Source organism: Cyclopterus lumpus, chromosome 9 (assembly GCF_009769545.1).
Source record: "Cyclopterus lumpus isolate fCycLum1 chromosome 9, fCycLum1.pri, whole genome shotgun sequence".
Lineage (NCBI taxonomy): Eukaryota > Metazoa > Chordata > Actinopteri > Perciformes > Cyclopteridae > Cyclopterus > Cyclopterus lumpus.
In genome coordinates this window covers 23,732,888-23,748,973 of record NC_046974.1, presented here as the reverse complement: position 1 = coordinate 23,748,973, position 16,086 = coordinate 23,732,888, and the positions used below count along the sequence as shown (strand labels likewise).

The 16,086-nt window shown below is 44.9% G+C and overlaps 2 protein-coding genes across 2 annotated transcripts; one reads left to right on the top strand and one right to left on the bottom strand.

Moving 5' to 3' along the window:
* Positions 1 to 689: 689 nt before the first annotated feature.
* On the bottom strand, positions 690 to 2,616 carry LOC117736808 (cyclin-O protein B). The gene is made up of 3 exons (XM_034542379.1): positions 2,252 to 2,616; positions 1,714 to 1,899; positions 690 to 1,603 (listed from the first exon to the last, which is right to left on the bottom strand). The coding sequence occupies exons 1-3, from the start codon at positions 2,555 to 2,557 to the stop codon at positions 1,100 to 1,102; spliced, it is 996 nt and encodes a 331-aa protein (XP_034398270.1). The 5' UTR covers positions 2,558 to 2,616; the 3' UTR covers positions 690 to 1,099.
* Positions 2,617 to 3,345: 729 nt separating this feature from the next.
* tut7 (terminal uridylyl transferase 7) lies at positions 3,346 to 15,724 on the top strand. Its single transcript, XM_034542373.1, has 29 exons — positions 3,346 to 3,455; positions 4,863 to 5,335; positions 5,419 to 5,573; positions 6,092 to 6,208; positions 6,308 to 6,485; positions 6,583 to 6,671; positions 6,973 to 7,024; positions 7,151 to 7,220; positions 7,361 to 7,487; positions 7,576 to 7,695; positions 7,804 to 7,932; positions 8,249 to 8,426; positions 8,691 to 9,373; positions 9,561 to 9,711; positions 10,172 to 10,258; positions 10,423 to 10,523; positions 10,727 to 10,778; positions 11,063 to 11,166; positions 11,261 to 11,350; positions 11,430 to 11,543; positions 11,775 to 11,852; positions 11,940 to 12,117; positions 12,251 to 12,298; positions 12,395 to 12,486; positions 13,044 to 13,159; positions 13,264 to 13,433; positions 13,592 to 13,659; positions 13,748 to 13,805; positions 14,234 to 15,724. Exons 2-29 carry the CDS (start codon positions 4,882 to 4,884, stop codon positions 14,290 to 14,292), a joined length of 3,918 nt encoding a protein of 1,305 aa, XP_034398264.1. The 5' UTR covers positions 3,346 to 3,455; positions 4,863 to 4,881; the 3' UTR covers positions 14,293 to 15,724.
* The last annotated feature ends 362 nt before the right edge of the window (positions 15,725 to 16,086 follow it).

Here is a 16,086-nt window from a genome sequence, read left to right as displayed (position 1 = left end):
TTTGCTTTTGTCTGCACACTCCTCATAAGGGAGTACCAGCCTGTGTCGTATTTTCCAGTGCGTAATTTCTGTTGAAATACGTAAAACACCTTAAAAAAGAAAAGGAAAGGAAAAGGGCAATTACGGCATGCAGACAGCTCAGCAAACACTGGCGACAAATGCCTCTTTTAGTAAACAAACAAGAGTGTGCCTTGTTGACCCTTAACGCTGAATGCATCTGTGTGGTCGACACTGTGTCAGCAGGCCGAGATGCCATGCGTAATGGATTATCAGAGAAAGGGACCTCGATTGGCCGGGCTGTGTTGGCACAGGTCAGTTCCAAAATAGTGACGCTATGATGGAGAGTAAAGACGTGGGTGAACTGACCTCCAGCAGCTACAACGGGCGACAAAGGGCACTTGTATGCAATGAGAAATGTGTTTATTTCAGCTGTTAACCGTAAAGAGGGCTTTAAACCTCACATTTAGAGACATCTTGTGGTTTATTGTTAAGCAACCAAACGTATTCATGCCAGTTTAGTGGAAACCCCAAGTTGTACCCATAAAGCTGCCACGCAACATTCCACTGGTGCCATTTTGTCAAATTGCACTTAATATTCAACATTTTACTTAATATTCAAAAAAGGCCTCCTGGTGGCTGTGAATTATGGCTTCACGTTTTTATGATCATTCAAGAGACCAACACGAAATAATTCACTGATCATTTATTTCTTACAATACAAACAATCAATCAATGAGTGCATTCTTTTTTTACAGGTTCTTCATGAAAGAGGGTGCAACAGTTATAACACATCCCGTAAACTCGCCATGCTACACAGTAAACCATGACTGCAATATATTAAAACATATATATTAATGTACTTGATAAACAAAAGACATATGACTAAAATAAATAAAACGCTATGATGTAAAACGTTCATTCAGTTCAACCGACTAATTGATGGTGTATATGCGGTATACATGCGCTTTAGAAGGTTGTGCATAAACAGACTTCCCCTCTATATTAACCCTAGAATAAAAAACGCTAGAATCCCCCCCCCCCCCCCACAAAGTTTTTCTAGCGTTTTTTTTTGGCCTTTTACGGCCGCATTATGTAGACATCACACGGCAGACATCACTTCCAGTGACCCCTGGTTTAATGACACCAGCAACCTCAGGTTGTCCTTGCACTCCTGGGCCAGATTGTGGTTGCGGCCCCCCTGACCCAACAGGGACCGGAAGTGGCCCTTCGCTTCCAGGGGGTCCACATCACAGATCTCGGGGCGCTCGGATGGCTGTGCGCGCTGCTCCTCCTGTTCACCTTCCAGCAACTCGCCGGCTATCCTCAGCGCGCAGCGGGCGGTCAGGGACGGCGGGTATTTGTTGAACGCGTAGTCCGACAGACTCAACTCGCACACCTTGCGCGCCAGGTTGCAGCGCCGCCCGGGGCCCTTTGCGTCCGGATAGTTGGCGTAGTAGTCCAGGAAAAAGGCCAGCGTGGGCGCGGCGATCCGGAAGTTCAGGCGACGGAGGACGAGACACTCCAGGTTGCAGAGCTGCTCCTTGGTGAACGCGTCGCAGCACAGTGCCAGGAGGTGGCCGATCCGCGGCGAGCCCACTTCCACCTGGGTGAGCAGAGAGAGTGAGAGAGAGAGAGTGAGAGAGAGAGAGTGAGAGAGAGAGTGAGTCGCGATGAACCAAACTGTCAATCCGGCCACCGGGCACAAAGCCGCACCTGTTTGCTCGCCAGGAGGAGCGCAGTGACTCCCAGCAGCTGGAAGCAGTCCGCGGCCACCGGCGTGGACGCCATGAACCTGTCCATGATGTTCACCGCCAGGCAGCAGCACTCGAAGGACAGCCGGAAGTGTTTGTGGACGGGGACGAGCCAGCTGACGAGCTTACAGCGGGCCTCCGCAGTCAGCTGCGAGCACAGAGCACAGACTCCATTATAACAGTGTTTATCCATCTTCATAACATGTTCATGTCATTATTTATGCAATCAGCAACCTACATTTATTTAGCTCCAATATGGCAAGATTGTTGTGTGTAATTGCAGGAATCATATTGACAACAAATGCTATTGGGAGGTGGAAACTATATATCATTAGTGATGACAAATAGATAAATTATTATAAAAATGCAAAACAAGTAATTTAACTTAATTCCTAATGGTGGAATACTTTACACATGTTTCTTATTCATACTGTATGACCTGACCTATATAAGGTGCGTTATAGCCTACTTGTGGCTATATTAGGTGCGTTATAGCCTACTTGTGGCTGGCGTGCCAAGCTTTTGCCGGAATGAAACTTCGCCTCGTTGTCCCTCTGGATCTGGAAACCCACATCGCCGTACTGGAGGTACCAGTTGGACAGCTGTACCGCGGGAGGCTCCGTCGAGTCCGCCCGAGCCGGGGAGCAAATCGGGGACGATCCCAGGTCTTCCTCGAAACCGGAGTCGCTCAACTTGGACACGAGCGTCTGCTTTCTGTGCCGGGCCGTCGCGCGCGCCTCTGTTGGAGGGGTCGGGCCGGCCTTCCGCCTCTGTTTGCGAGCGGCTTCGTTCACAGATGACACCATGTCTCCGGTGGGCTGTCTCACTGAGGCCGGGTCCTAACACGGCAGCAGCCTCTTGGATGCTGGCCGCGGGATGGGGAGGGGAGTTCCATCTGGTCATGTTAGTTTTCCCGGGGTCTTCCCCGCGCTCATGCAGCGCACCTTTTCTCCCATCGCCCGGGCAACCGATGCAAAACAATTACTTGCCCCATGTAGGAATTAATTACCCGAAACCATGTTGTTTATGGCTTTCGCTGCTCACGAAAACAAAACTATAAATACATCAACACTTAAAATAATGTAAAAAAAGGCTTTTTTTCACATCTGGCCTAATGTGTTACATTGTTCCACGTGTTACTTTGTGAATTCATCAGATACAAACATTGTTGTTTCACTCGTGACGTTGGGTGTGAAATTTCTAAAACAATTTCCAGAAATTAGTCAAAAAAACATAAGCCTCTATGTGAAATGGCTTTGTAGTTTCACGAGATAATATGTACACCATTTTTTAAAAGGCTAATTTTGCGATGTAAAACATTTATGTGTTATGATTATTTATATATTTAGCAACATTAAGGAAGGTCTCTCTAAATGGAACATCAACAGCGCGGGTGTTTATCCATAACAATGACATAACCTCATCTCCGAATGTTTGTATTATTATTTGTTGCTTCAAAACGCGAGCCAGATGTGGTTCGCGATGATATACTATTATATTTAGTAATTCACAATATTTATTTTGTGTGTTAAAAAAAATAGAAAAATATCAGTAGGTTCCGCACTGTGGGCGGAACTTGAACGCTGACGTCTACAAAACAGAGGAGCCCGTACGTCATCTTTCAAACTCCAGCGCAGGACGAGCGATCATGCAAAGTCAGACCTGAACAAGGCTTCCAGTGTGCCCTCTGCACACGTACAAACGGTATTTCACCGACTTCAGTGCTCTTTGGGGATGATTACCGCTAGCGTTCTACTGTTTTGCTGTTTGACGCGGCTGCAGCTTGAGCGGTTTTTAAAAAAACTATGAAATGAGCCCGTATCGGCTCTCTGTTGCTAGCTGGGTTAGCCATTCGGCGTCCTAGCTAATGAGCTATATAGGAACGGCTAACGGTATCGTTAGCTGGGGGGGTTGCTATACGTCGCACATTAGCTAGCTGCCGTTCGGTTTGATGGGGAACACTTAACGCAAATTTGCGAAAGGGGCTGTGAGCGGCGCGCGCGAGATTAAGTTAACCGCCGTTGACTCGGGGAAGAGGAAACGGCGACGCGAGAGGCGAAGCTGATCACAGGAGCTAGCGAGCTAGCGAGCGAGCTAGCTTACGCGGACGCCGTGCAATAACAAGTTCGGTTAGTTAGCTCACGTCACAGTTAGCCAGGTAACTTGAGCCGCTTGGTTCCGTTTGATGCACGCGTGTTTACCTCTCAGTGATGTTGTGTTTGGTCACACGGGAGGCACCAAATGACCGTGAGTGCTTCCGCGGAGCTGCGCTTTTTCAGTTGAGAACTGTCAACGTTCACAGCCTATGAAATAATAACGATAGTAGTATTAGCCGTTGCTTCTATAGCTCTTTGACAAGTTATGCTAGTTATTTCTGTAATGACACTAGACATGGGATACATCCTAAACTCCTAATAAACTATCAATAAAATAGGAGTAAAAGATCATTTATGTTAACAGATACAGCTGGCTAATCACACCAACACACATGGATACAATGAATGGTGGAGGGATTTACATAAAAGCCTGTTTATGAAAGTGCATTTTGACTGAAGGTGTAAAAGCATGCATGACTTTCTCTAAATCTAAATACTTTATTTAATTTTGTTCTTGCTTTTCTGAACCGAAAGAAACTCTCTTTACTTAATGCGCGGTTTCCCTTGAGGTCTTTCTGTGGAATATTGGTGGGGCGGGAATTATCAATAGGACTAATTTTTGATCGTCCCAGCCTCTTTGGGAAAATCATCTTTTTCATCCAGATCCAAAGTTACAATTACTTGTCCCCTGGGGACCTCAATTAGTGATGGAGACTTCCACTCTTGTTTGTGGCTGCAAAGTCACAGGAGGCTGTGATGAGGAAAAAAGTCTGTTAATCTGAGTTCACAGACGTCCAACAACTATGTTATGCAGGCCTTTACTGCCAGATATCTGTTGGTTAACTCCCTTAAGATCAGATTGCAACTATGTCTTAATCGGTGGCAAAGTTTGCGACCGTGTCTGCAGGCAACTGGAATGCTTCTCCATAGGAAAACGGGCAGATGATTCTGTTGCCATACAGTTTGTGTCGAGGATGTTCTACATGAGGACTTAACTGAATATTTCATCCTGCAGTTTTTTGCAAAAGTGAACCATGGAAAACTCGGGCAGGCCTTACCGGGCGCGGCAAGGCGGCAGGGAGAGGGGAGCAGGAACGGAGAGGGGAGCAGGAACGGGAGCAGGAACGGAGAGGGGAGCTGGAACGGAGAGGGCAGAAGGCTGGAGGGCCCAGGACCAGGGTCGAGGACAGAGCTACAGATCAGAGGGAGGACAGCAGGGCAAGAACCAAGGCGGGCCCTACCGGGCTAGTCCCAAGAAGGGAGGGCTTGGACCCCTGAGCTACTCCCCCGGTGGTTTCAGAGGTGGTCACAGCCCCTTGCAGAAGGATGACTCCCGGTGGTTCTTGGGTCCTGAGAACAGTGGTGGGGGTCGAGAAGATGCCTGGAGAGAGCGCTCGCAGTGGAAGAGGAGTTCACCGGGAGAAGGGCCAAAGGAGGACAGGGAGCAAGGGGGGAGAGAGGACACTGATGGCAATGCTCACAAATCAGGTGAGGATTTTGAAAAATCGGACTGGCTGATTCAACTTCACTGAAGCGTATTCAACACATATTGACACGTCTTCCTTCCGAAGGGAGACGACGGAGATACCGAAACAAGAATAGAGCTTATGCCGAGGACAACAGGGGCCCAGTGATCGAAGAGTCCACGCTCTCGGCCCAAGAGCTACAAAGCCTACGGCAAGCAGAGAGGCGGCTTAACAGAGAAGAGATCTACACCCTGAAAAAGGTACGATGTGTGTGTGGTCATCCAAAAATACAGCCTTGTGGATACATTTGTTTCGGCTGCAATGATTTGTTGGTTAATCAATCAAAAGATATTTAATCTGCAAATTTGAATCTTTTTTTTTCAAGCAAAAGAAAAGTGAATGTCATAATTTGCAGCTTTTTCTTGATCTTACATTATAGTATTATAGTAATATTTTTGGGTATTTCACTATTGGTCAGAAAAGCTTATCTGGGACACAGCTGCAACTAAGGATTATTTTCACTCTAATCAAGAACAAAATTGCCAGATTAATTATTAATTATTAGCTATTTGGTCCATTGAAATGACAGAAAATGGGGGAAACAAGTGTTTCAACTTGACAAAGCATTCTTTCTTCGATAACAAGTTTTATTTAATATTTTGTCTTCTGTGCTTCCATATTTGATATGCATTATCGGGCAGAGCTGAGAAGAAGCTCCACAACAGTTTAATTATTGCAGCTGCTGTCTGACTTCTGTACTCTCCTTCCCCTTTTTCAGAGGTCCCACAACAACCCCGATGCCCTTTACACCTGCGCTCTGTGCGACGTCCTGCTGGATTCCGTGTCGGACGCCTACAGACACATCCGAGACAAACGGCACAAGAAGAGAGCCAGGGTAAGAACAATTATGCTGCTGTGTGGTCATCGTGTGGCTGCAATCTTTAGTGTGTTGAAGACGGTCCTGAGCCCGTATGGACCTGTTTGTGTTTAATAGGAGAGGCAGGAGCAGGTGATGCTGACGGAGATCCTGCCCCCCGGCCCGGAGCACACTGCCGCAGTGAGCGCTGCGCTGGAGGCCGTCGTCCTGGAACACGGGATGAGTGACCAGGACGTTGCGACGAGACAAAATGTTGTCCTCATGATGCAAGACCTCCTTCTGTCCGTCCTGCCTGGTAAGTCACCCGGGGGACAAAATGTCGTGATTGCATTGTAGTGGTTCACAAGAATGTGTGCCTGCGTTAATAACATTGCTCCATCTCTCGTCTGCAGAGGTCAGGCTCAGGCTTTATGGATCGTCTTGCACTAAGTTTGGATTTAAAGATTCTGACGTCAACATTGACATTCAGTATCCACCTCACGTGAGTTTAAAACATTGTTTTTGATAGTTTTCCCTCACACACCTCTCGGGATTAACAGCTTTTTACTTACAGAAACCTTCAGTCTGGTAAGGTTCAGGGTAATTGATATTGGTGTTTGATATTTATTCATACCACTGTGACTTAATGGTGATCTTAAGTAGGGAAAGAGACACAAATATTTCCATTGCAATTATTTTGCTCTAGCTTTTTACCTTTTTTTTAATGTGACTGTTTCATAAGACATGCCACATTGATGTCCTTTTTTGTTTTGTAATGACTTTGACATGCAATGTATTCACAGATGCATCAGCCAGATGTCTTGTTGTTGGTCAAGGAGAGCCTCTCCGTGAGCCGTGAGTCACCTCTTATTCTTTTCACAGCGAGATGTGTTGTTGACACGACTCCGCCGCAGGAAAAATCCTGTGTCGCTAGACCGTCGTGGAAGTTTTAAATTGAACACGTCTTGTTCTTTTCCTCAGCTATTTTTGTCGAAATGGAAGCTGATTTTCATGCCAGGGTGCCTGTGGTAATCTGCAAAGAGATAAAGAGGTCGGTGTTATTATTTGATTTATAGAAACTCCAGCTTGATCATTAATTAAAATGTTATGAAACTACCAGAACAAGAATGCAGTAAACCATGCACAAGAAGCAGTAAACCGCTAATGGAAACCCGTTGCTATTTTCAACAGCGGCCTGGTGTGCAAAGTGAGTGCCGGGAATGAAAACGCATTCCAAACCACCTCCTATCTCTCTGCTCTGTCCGGTCGGGAGGATCTCCTCCTCCCGCTGGTTTTGGGTCTCAGACGCTGGGCCCAGGTACGTTTCCAGCTGAGACGCCGACGCTCACATCAGCCAGGGACTCCGTATCCCTACACTTATAAACATCTTCTTGTTTCCGCTTTAGATCAGCATGATCGACCGCTCGGAGGAAGGCGGGCTGCCGCCGTATGTCTTCGCCCTCATGGTCATCTTCTTCTTGCAGCAGCGCAAAGAGTCCCTCTTGCCTGCCTACCTGAAACAAGAGGTGTGCTGTTTTTCTTCACCGTGAGCCAGGAAATAACAGGAAACGCGCTCATTTCAGCATCGATCCAAGGATGAAACTAATCCCATCGCCTGATTTTGTCTTTTTTAGATTAAGGCGTTTTCACTCAGTAGGCTGTCGGACTTCAATCTCACGCACACGGAGGACGGACACGTGCACTGGGCCTACACCTCTCCCTCCAAAGAACAGCCAGCAGAGGGCTCCTGTATAAAGGGAAAGGTAGTCATGACTACACTGTTGTTTTGTTACCAGAGAAGAGTGCGTGTGTTCCTCTATTTTGGCAGTTTCTATTTTTTTTTTTTTTTTTTTACATGAATGCTTTTTATTTTATTCTAATTGGGATGGTTTATAATTTTTTCAATACAGTAATTAAACAACTTGCAGAGACTTGAAACATTATGTTACCATTGATGATACATCATAGTAAACAGGTTTTGTCAGAGTTCCTGGAGATAATAATGGTTGTTGTCCTCTTTTTTTAAATCCACCGTCTTACTAGCAGCTGAAAGTTTGTGCCATCTGCGTTTCCTCTCAGGTTCTGTTGGCGTTCCAGAGCCCTCACCCGCCTGTGGAAGTTGGGCTTCTCTGGGTGGAGATGCTCCGCTTCTACTCGCTGGAGTTCAACCTGGCCGACAACGTCATCGGTGTGCGGACGGGTGCCGTCCTCTCCCGGGAGATGAAGGACTGGCCAAAGAAGCGCATCGCCGTGGAGGGTCAGAAACTCTCATTTTGTCGTCTGAATTGGAAGGTTTATGCTTGTAGTGTGCTGGGGAAATCCCACACGGGAGTTCTGCTCTTAAAATAAAATAAAAGTGTGTTGACATAAACGAGCAGCAATGAACCGAATGCCATTCATGTTTAGAGTTTAATTCAATCCTGGATAGAGGTATGAATCTTCTTATTACACCATTTCTCGAAGCATCGTCAATGTTCCATCTGCAGCACGATTTAACTCCCAAGTTATGTCTCTCCTTCAGACCCATTCGCCGTGAAGAGAAATGTGGCCCGCACCCTGAACAGCCAGCAAATGTACGAGTACATCCTCCACTGTCTCAAAACCACATACAAGTACTTTGCACTGCCGCTCAACGCGCCCGCCGGCGGCCACAAGGTGAAGGCCCGGCATGGACCCGCCGGAGGGGCGAACGCTGAGGTTCCCAGCGGAGAGGTGGCATCTGCCTTAAGCCGGCTCAGCATCCAGTCACATCCCGCAGGTCAATCGGAAGCGGCCGAGAACGGTCCCGAAGACTCCGATTGCATTATCGAGGAAGAGGAGGAGGTCGAAGAGTACAGCGACTCGGACGAGGAACGGGAGAAGGAGAAAGCGGACCCGGGAAAAAGCAGCCTCTCCGAGGACGAGGAGGATGACGCCGAGCACAACAGGCAACACTTGGACAGCTTCACCACAGAGGATGAGGAGATCTTCCTAGTGGACGAGATCTCCGGGGAGGAGCTCCTTTCTGACGAGGAGGGTCCAGATTTGGACACGCCTGGTTCGATGGATGACGTAGAGGAGGAGGAGGAGATGGAGTTGGCACCTGAGAGTCTCGCATCGCCACACTTGGAGAACACAATTGAGGAGAAAAGCTCTGAAACTAAAAACCAACAACTGAAGAGACGGTCTTATACGTTCACGAGGCAAGCGTTCACCAGAGGAAAGGTAAGTGTTGGTTTTCACTTCATCTTGACGTGTTGGAAAACAAAGGCTAATGTCAAACTTGGGCGAACAGTTTAAAGTATTGGGTTGCCTAATCATCTGGGTTGTAGGACTACTGGAAGTTTAGACAAGAGACTGTGGCAAATAAGCCTGTGTCATCTGTGTTTGAACCCCTTTCCATCTCCCTCAGTCACACATGGTCGTGTGCAGCTTGTGCAAGCGAGATGGCCACCTGAAGAAAGACTGTCCAGAGGATTTCAAGAAAGTGCAGCTGGAGCCTTTGCCCCCGATAACGCAAGAGTTCCTTTGTGTCCTCGACAAAGTCTGCGAGCAGTGCTACAGTGAGTACCATGTGGTTACAGCCTGCTAACTAAATTTCTGGAATATAACAAAATATAGCCTTTCAAGGCGTTTGACTATTTTACATGTATATAAACATGTACACATTATCTTATTTGAACAATGTAGCTCATGCGAGAACATTTTCATATTCTGATCCCAAATCTTTTTCTTTGAAGTTGAAATTGCTTGTTTCAGCTTCATGAAGGCCAACTGTTCATGAGCAGGTGTGAATTTCTGAGTTAAAAAGAAATACGGAAATTCAAATCCTGCTGTCAAAACGGAGGAATTACAACTTCCTGGTCCGTCACAAGATGCGATTGCACGTTGCTTACCAATGACGCCTTCTCTGTCCGCCTCACGGTCACCACTGTCGTGGTGTAATTTAGATCGGCGAAATCATTTAAAATCAAGTGTATGACTTTGCGTCGGGTCTGACTAATAGGTCCGTTTCCTTTCCAGCTGACTTCGCCCCAGATGAACTGGAAGTGGGTGTAAGAGAGCACATCCTTCAAGACCTGGAGACCTTTGTCAGACGACAGTTTGCTGGTGAATTACCCCACTCCCCTTCATCTTCACCGTTTACCTTTTTTGTTTATTAAACTTAAACTAGTATAATGAAGATGATTCTGAATTTAATTGACTTGCCCATGAAACCACGTAAATGTTGACTTTAATGTTTAAATAAACAAATTCTGTTTTTTGATGGACAGGAGCTCGGCTGCAACTGTTTGGATCATCCAAAAATGGCTTTGGGTTCAGACAGAGTGACCTAGACATCTGTATGGTGCTGGAGGGGCAGGACAGCATAGAAGTAAGTTATTTTTTTTAACTTATTGCCAGAACTGTGCTGTTGTTTTTGCAGGAAATTTAAATTGAATTTATTGATGGCAACAGAAAAACGTTTTGCTGTTTTAGCGTTTCTGCTCCAGTCATTTGAGGATTAAATGAAACGACCAGGCATTTGAAGTTGTCGGTAATCGGTTTGTCAGCGCGATTTATTATCTCATTCCACAGGATGTTGACTGCATCATTGAAAGCTTGGCGAGAACGCTGAGGAAACACCAAGGTTGGTAATAAATCAGTACAACACACTCAGACCCTCGGTTGAGAAAGAAATACTCCCCAAAATGTATCTTCTGTTAAATTACATATTTGAGCTGATGGCAGAGCAGTGTCAGGAGGTTTTTTTAATGTTTATTAATGAATAATAGTTTCTCAGCTTGCAGCCATTCCATTTGTTTAATTTCATTTTAGTGAATGAGTTTGTCCAATAATTCCTCGTAAAGTAATGATTTATATAATACAAAATGTCAAAGCATCCCTTTTAACCCGTTTCCATCCCGTCACCAGGTCTGAAGAACATCCTTCCCATCACGACAGCGAAAGTACCGATTGTGAAATTCTACCACGTTCGCACCGGCCTGGAGGGAGACATTAGCCTCTACAACACTCTGGTAGGGCTCTCTTAGTTTTCTGTTTTCATTTGGTCTCTTTTTGCTATTTGTTAACTCCTTATATTGTCATCTCAACCACTTTTTTCTTCTTCAGGCCCTGCATAACACGCATCTGCTCGCTTTGTATGCCGCCATTGACAGAAGAGTGAAGATCCTCTGTTACGTCATGAAGGTTTTTGCCAAGGTGAGCGTGTCTCTCTGTCTACTTTATTATTATATTGTGTTGGAGTATTACCATGTTTTCTTTTTTTGTCCCATTACAGATCTGCGACATTGGGGATGCTTCCCGTGGCAGCCTCTCGTCTTACGCCTACACCCTCATGGTGCTGTTCTTTCTCCAGCAGAGAGACCCACCAGTTATCCCTGTGCTGCAAGAGGTACAAATGACATGTTTGTTTAAAAATTTAAAAAAAGGTTAAAGTATCCCAATACCCTGCTGTTTAAATTCCGGTATCGTACTGTCTTTAAGACACACGGTGTCTTAAGAGCCAAAGATATTTCCTTTTTATCCCAAGCACCAGCAGATTGTGCACCTTTTCAGGCCTTTTAATAGAGCAATTTATTGCCAAGAGTCTGCAATCTTCCTCGACTTCTCAACTGTGTCGCAGATTTACGATGGAAAGAAGAAGCCGGAGGTGCTGGTTGATGGCTGGAATGTGTACTTCTTTGACGATTTAAAAGCACTAGTGAGTAATTTATATTTTATTGTTTTACATGTTCTGTCTGATGCCCCCCCACCGTGTGTTTAATGTGTCAATGCGGTCTTCCTGCAGCCAAGCCGCTGGCCGCAGCACGGGAAGAACGTGGAGACAGTGGGGGAGCTGTGGCTCGGCCTGCTCCGCTTTTACACCGAGGACTTTGACTTCAGAGAGCATGTCATCTGTCTCCGTCAGCACGGCCGCCTCACCACCTTCAACAAGCAGTGGACGTCCAAATACATCGTCATTGAAGGTCGGACTGTGTGACAAACCCGGGTGGGGGGGCTGGCACTTTGGGAAGTGTTATTTCTTGTACATCTAGTTCTCTGAATCGAAATGCCTATCTGTGGGTATTTAAAAAAAATATTTTTTCATTAATATTCCAGATCCGTTTGACTTGAATCATAACCTTGGTGCTGGTCTGTCCAGGAAAAGTAAGAAGATGACGTCCGTTTGTCTTCTGTTGTCTCGTTTCCGTTTGTCCTGGCTTTCTTCTCTGATACTTGTTCTTCTTTTTGTCGTCGAAACAGTGACTAACTTCATCATGAAGGCTTTCATCAACGGCAGAACCGTGTGTGGCACACCAGTCAAAGCCTTTTCTCCCGTCTACCCCTCTCAGATGGTGAGTGTCTGCTGTCTAAGCGCCACATTTCCATATTGTAGTGGCATCAAAGCAATGAGCGGGAATCGGCTATCCTCTCTCGATTGTTTAGCCGACACCAAAGATGGGATGTCTCTTAATTTCCTCCAATTGGAACTTATGCCACTGCAGTTGATCAGTTTGTTTGTCCATTTCACTCAAATCTGCTAAGAATCTTGGCATCATCTTTAACCAGATTAAGAAGTTTGACCATCATGTTGCTTAAAACTCATCCAGTCCTGTTTTATTTATTTGTATCCTGCTTAGAATTATAGCAAAAACAATATGCGTCTTAAATTAATAATCTACACTTGAATTTTCTCCTGTCTCCTGCCTGATTATTGTAATTTCCTCAACATGCGTCTCAATCAAGGTGCTCTAATTACAACCGAGGAGATGGTTCAAAGTACAGCTGCCCGGTTAATAAGAGGCACCACCCTCCGGGTCTGAAAAGTGAAGCCAATGCCGAAGTGACTTAAACTTGCATTATCTCTACTGACTATCAGCGGGCAACGTTGTGATTTGTCTTCATGTCCCAGGAGTATTTCTTTGACCCTGAAGTCCTCACGGAGGGAGAGGTTGCTCCCAATGACCGCTGCTGCCGCATCTGTGGCAAGATTGGCCACTTCATGAAGGACTGCCCCATGCGTAAGAAGTAGGTACAAATCCCAGTGCAAGCCCGACTTCATCGCAGCGTTAAATGCCTAATCCCTGTCGAGCTATGAGTTTGCATCACGCTGTGGGTGACTTGTGGCCCAGGTACAAAAACAGACGGGACTCTGAGAAAAGGCCAGAACACATGGGAGAGGACGGCAGACACCAGAACGAGCCCTGGAGAAAACGGGATTCACAGGAGGTGCGCTGCTGCTACCTGTGTGGATCAAGTGCCCACATCAAGAGAGACTGTCCGCTGTACCGAAGCCCCGCAGGTACACGCAGCTGTTTGGTTTTGACCCATTGCATTGTGAAGCCCCTCCTAAAATGACAGTTTAGTTTCCTTTCCTATATTTTTCATTAGCAAAATAAAGTCAAAGAAGTTTATTTTTGCATCAAATAAATTATTTATTTTGTATTGGTCATTTGACAGGTAACATGAGGATGGATGGCTTTGCTTCCACCTCTTCCGCTCACGGAAGGAATTTGAGAGAGCGACCGGTATGATCTTGATATTGCAACAGTAAAAAAAAAACGTATTAAAAATAAATAAATGTAAAATATATATTTTTTTTTTTCTTTCCTCCAGGGTTCACCGATGCGAGAAAAGAGAAAGCAACAAAATGTGATACTAAGTCCACAATCGGGTATGTCAATTTCCATTTGACGTTCCTGAGCACAGTACTTCCTCGTCAGTGCCATTGTATCGATTATTTAACATTGAATTTTTTTTTTTAAATGTATTTATTTCACATGACTTTATGGAATGTAGGAAGTGAGAGCCAAAAAGGGTTACGTCAGGGTCTCCCGTCTTTCTCATGCTTGCTGATGTTTGTGCTAAAGTTGATCATGTTGCTCCTGTTTTCTATTTAATCCACGAACACACATTCTGTGTGTGATCGTACTTGTCGCCTGAAATGTGTTTGTGTAAATAAAGCCGTAAACACATTTACCAGGTTGAAGCAATCTGTCTTTTTTTTTTTTTTTTTTTTCATTGTCATTGTCCGGATGGGTAGTTTTTCTTTTAGTGTGGCGGTTTCGAGTGATTGACAATTGCATTCTGGTTTTGTTGCAGGTAGTTTAGCCTGCCGAAACATGGATCGCTCTGGTCACAGGAAGAGCCCGGTGGAATGAGCAGCGGGGCAGCCGTGGCCACGCAAACCACGTGGTTCTCCTCTTGTCCAGGCAGACAGCGACCCAAAGTCCAGAAACCATTTATCTGAATGGAACGGTTGGGCAAATGGGAGCCTGTTAAAAGCCAAAGCCAGGACGCCTTGACTTGAAGCCAAATAGGGCCTTTTTATGTGTGTGTTTTTTTCTTTTCCTTTTAAAGCGCTCCTCCTAAGAGGAGCTTTTTAATGAGTTCATTTTAAAAAGAGAAGCCATTTTGCATGCACCATGTCTTTGTTTACCTACACTGCCAGTCAAGTTCTCTTTTTTTATATACGTTTAAAACAATGGCATCGTAGTGAAATTTCTTGAATTGGAAAATGGAAGTGTCTAACGTGACTAATAGTTAATGGCTTCAGTCTTTTGCGGACAACATTTTATACATTTGTGTATGGCGTGTTGTCTGCTACTTAAAGTGATTTTAAGGTCAGTTATTCGAGATGAAGGCCATTTTATCAGTTCACTTTTATGGATATATTTTCCTGTTTCATTAATGTTAACATAAAAAAAATACTAGAGGTTAAACGTTTGAATGGCAGTGTATGTAATCGCCAGGATCTTTTTATTTAAAAAAAAAAAAAAAAAAAATTGCATTTCTTTTAAATCCTGTGTTATTTGTCCTCCACACTGACGTCCGTCTGTCTTCAGCCTCGAATGCAGCTCTGCCCACAGTCTGTCTCTGTGTTAGAGAAACCAACCTGTAGATGTATATATATTTTTGTTTTTCTGGGTCGTACTTTGATGTTGTTGAGACAGCTTATCCACCCCTGTTTCATAGACAACTTGCCCCTCAATTGCCTGTGTGTGAACCGAAGCCCCGTGAGACTTCCTCTGCTAACCCGCACGCGCTAGGAAATGTTGCGACATATAGTTGAAAGTTGAACAAGAGTTTCATGCTTACTGGTTTTAAAAAAATGTTTTATTATGACCCCCCCATATAACTGTTTCAGCTGACGGTGTACTCCACTGTGCTCACTTTTTCCTAAACTAGAGTTCATCTCAGTTGATTTGGTTAAGAGATAAACGTATTTATTTTTCACAAAAAAGGCTTCATGTTGTCGTCATGGCGCCACAGATTGGTAGCTGCACTGTGCGAGGGTACACGCACAGTGCAGACTGATGTCGCTGCTAGTTAAGGTCTCATATGCTTATATTCAAATGCGAAGATGGACTGTGTGGCTGTCATAATTTGGCTGACTTGTATTCAAAGAAATGTTTCGTTGGCGGTATTGTAACCAAATTTCTCATTTTTAAAAGTTTCCTTCGTAGGACTCAAATGTGAGGTTCAGTTTGTTATTGAGGTGTGCGTGCCCCCCCCCCCCCCCCCCCCATCCCAGGAAAAGTTGTCTTGCAATCCATTTTGTGTCTCAATTAATTAAACAGAAATCAAATCCTAGTGTGCAATATTTCCTTGAATATATTGTGTTTTTCATATCTAACTGTTGTGCATTTATAAAACAATGCAATGTACCACTGCTATAATAAAACTGGAAACACCTGAGTGAAAGTATGGGTGGATGCTGATTAACTATTTTTAGATTTAAAAAAAAAAGAATTCTTAACATATTATAGTATGTTTTATCATTTAATTTTAAGAGACTGGATTTACTCACGAGTGATTGGCTCTGACAGCAATATAATGTCAATCTGGTCACGAAGCGTCATGTGTTGCCATCTTTACTGTATACCACAAAGACTAGCACGTGCGAACGTGAATGTTCTGTATTGACCTTTGACATAGTGCTGGAAAAACCTAGT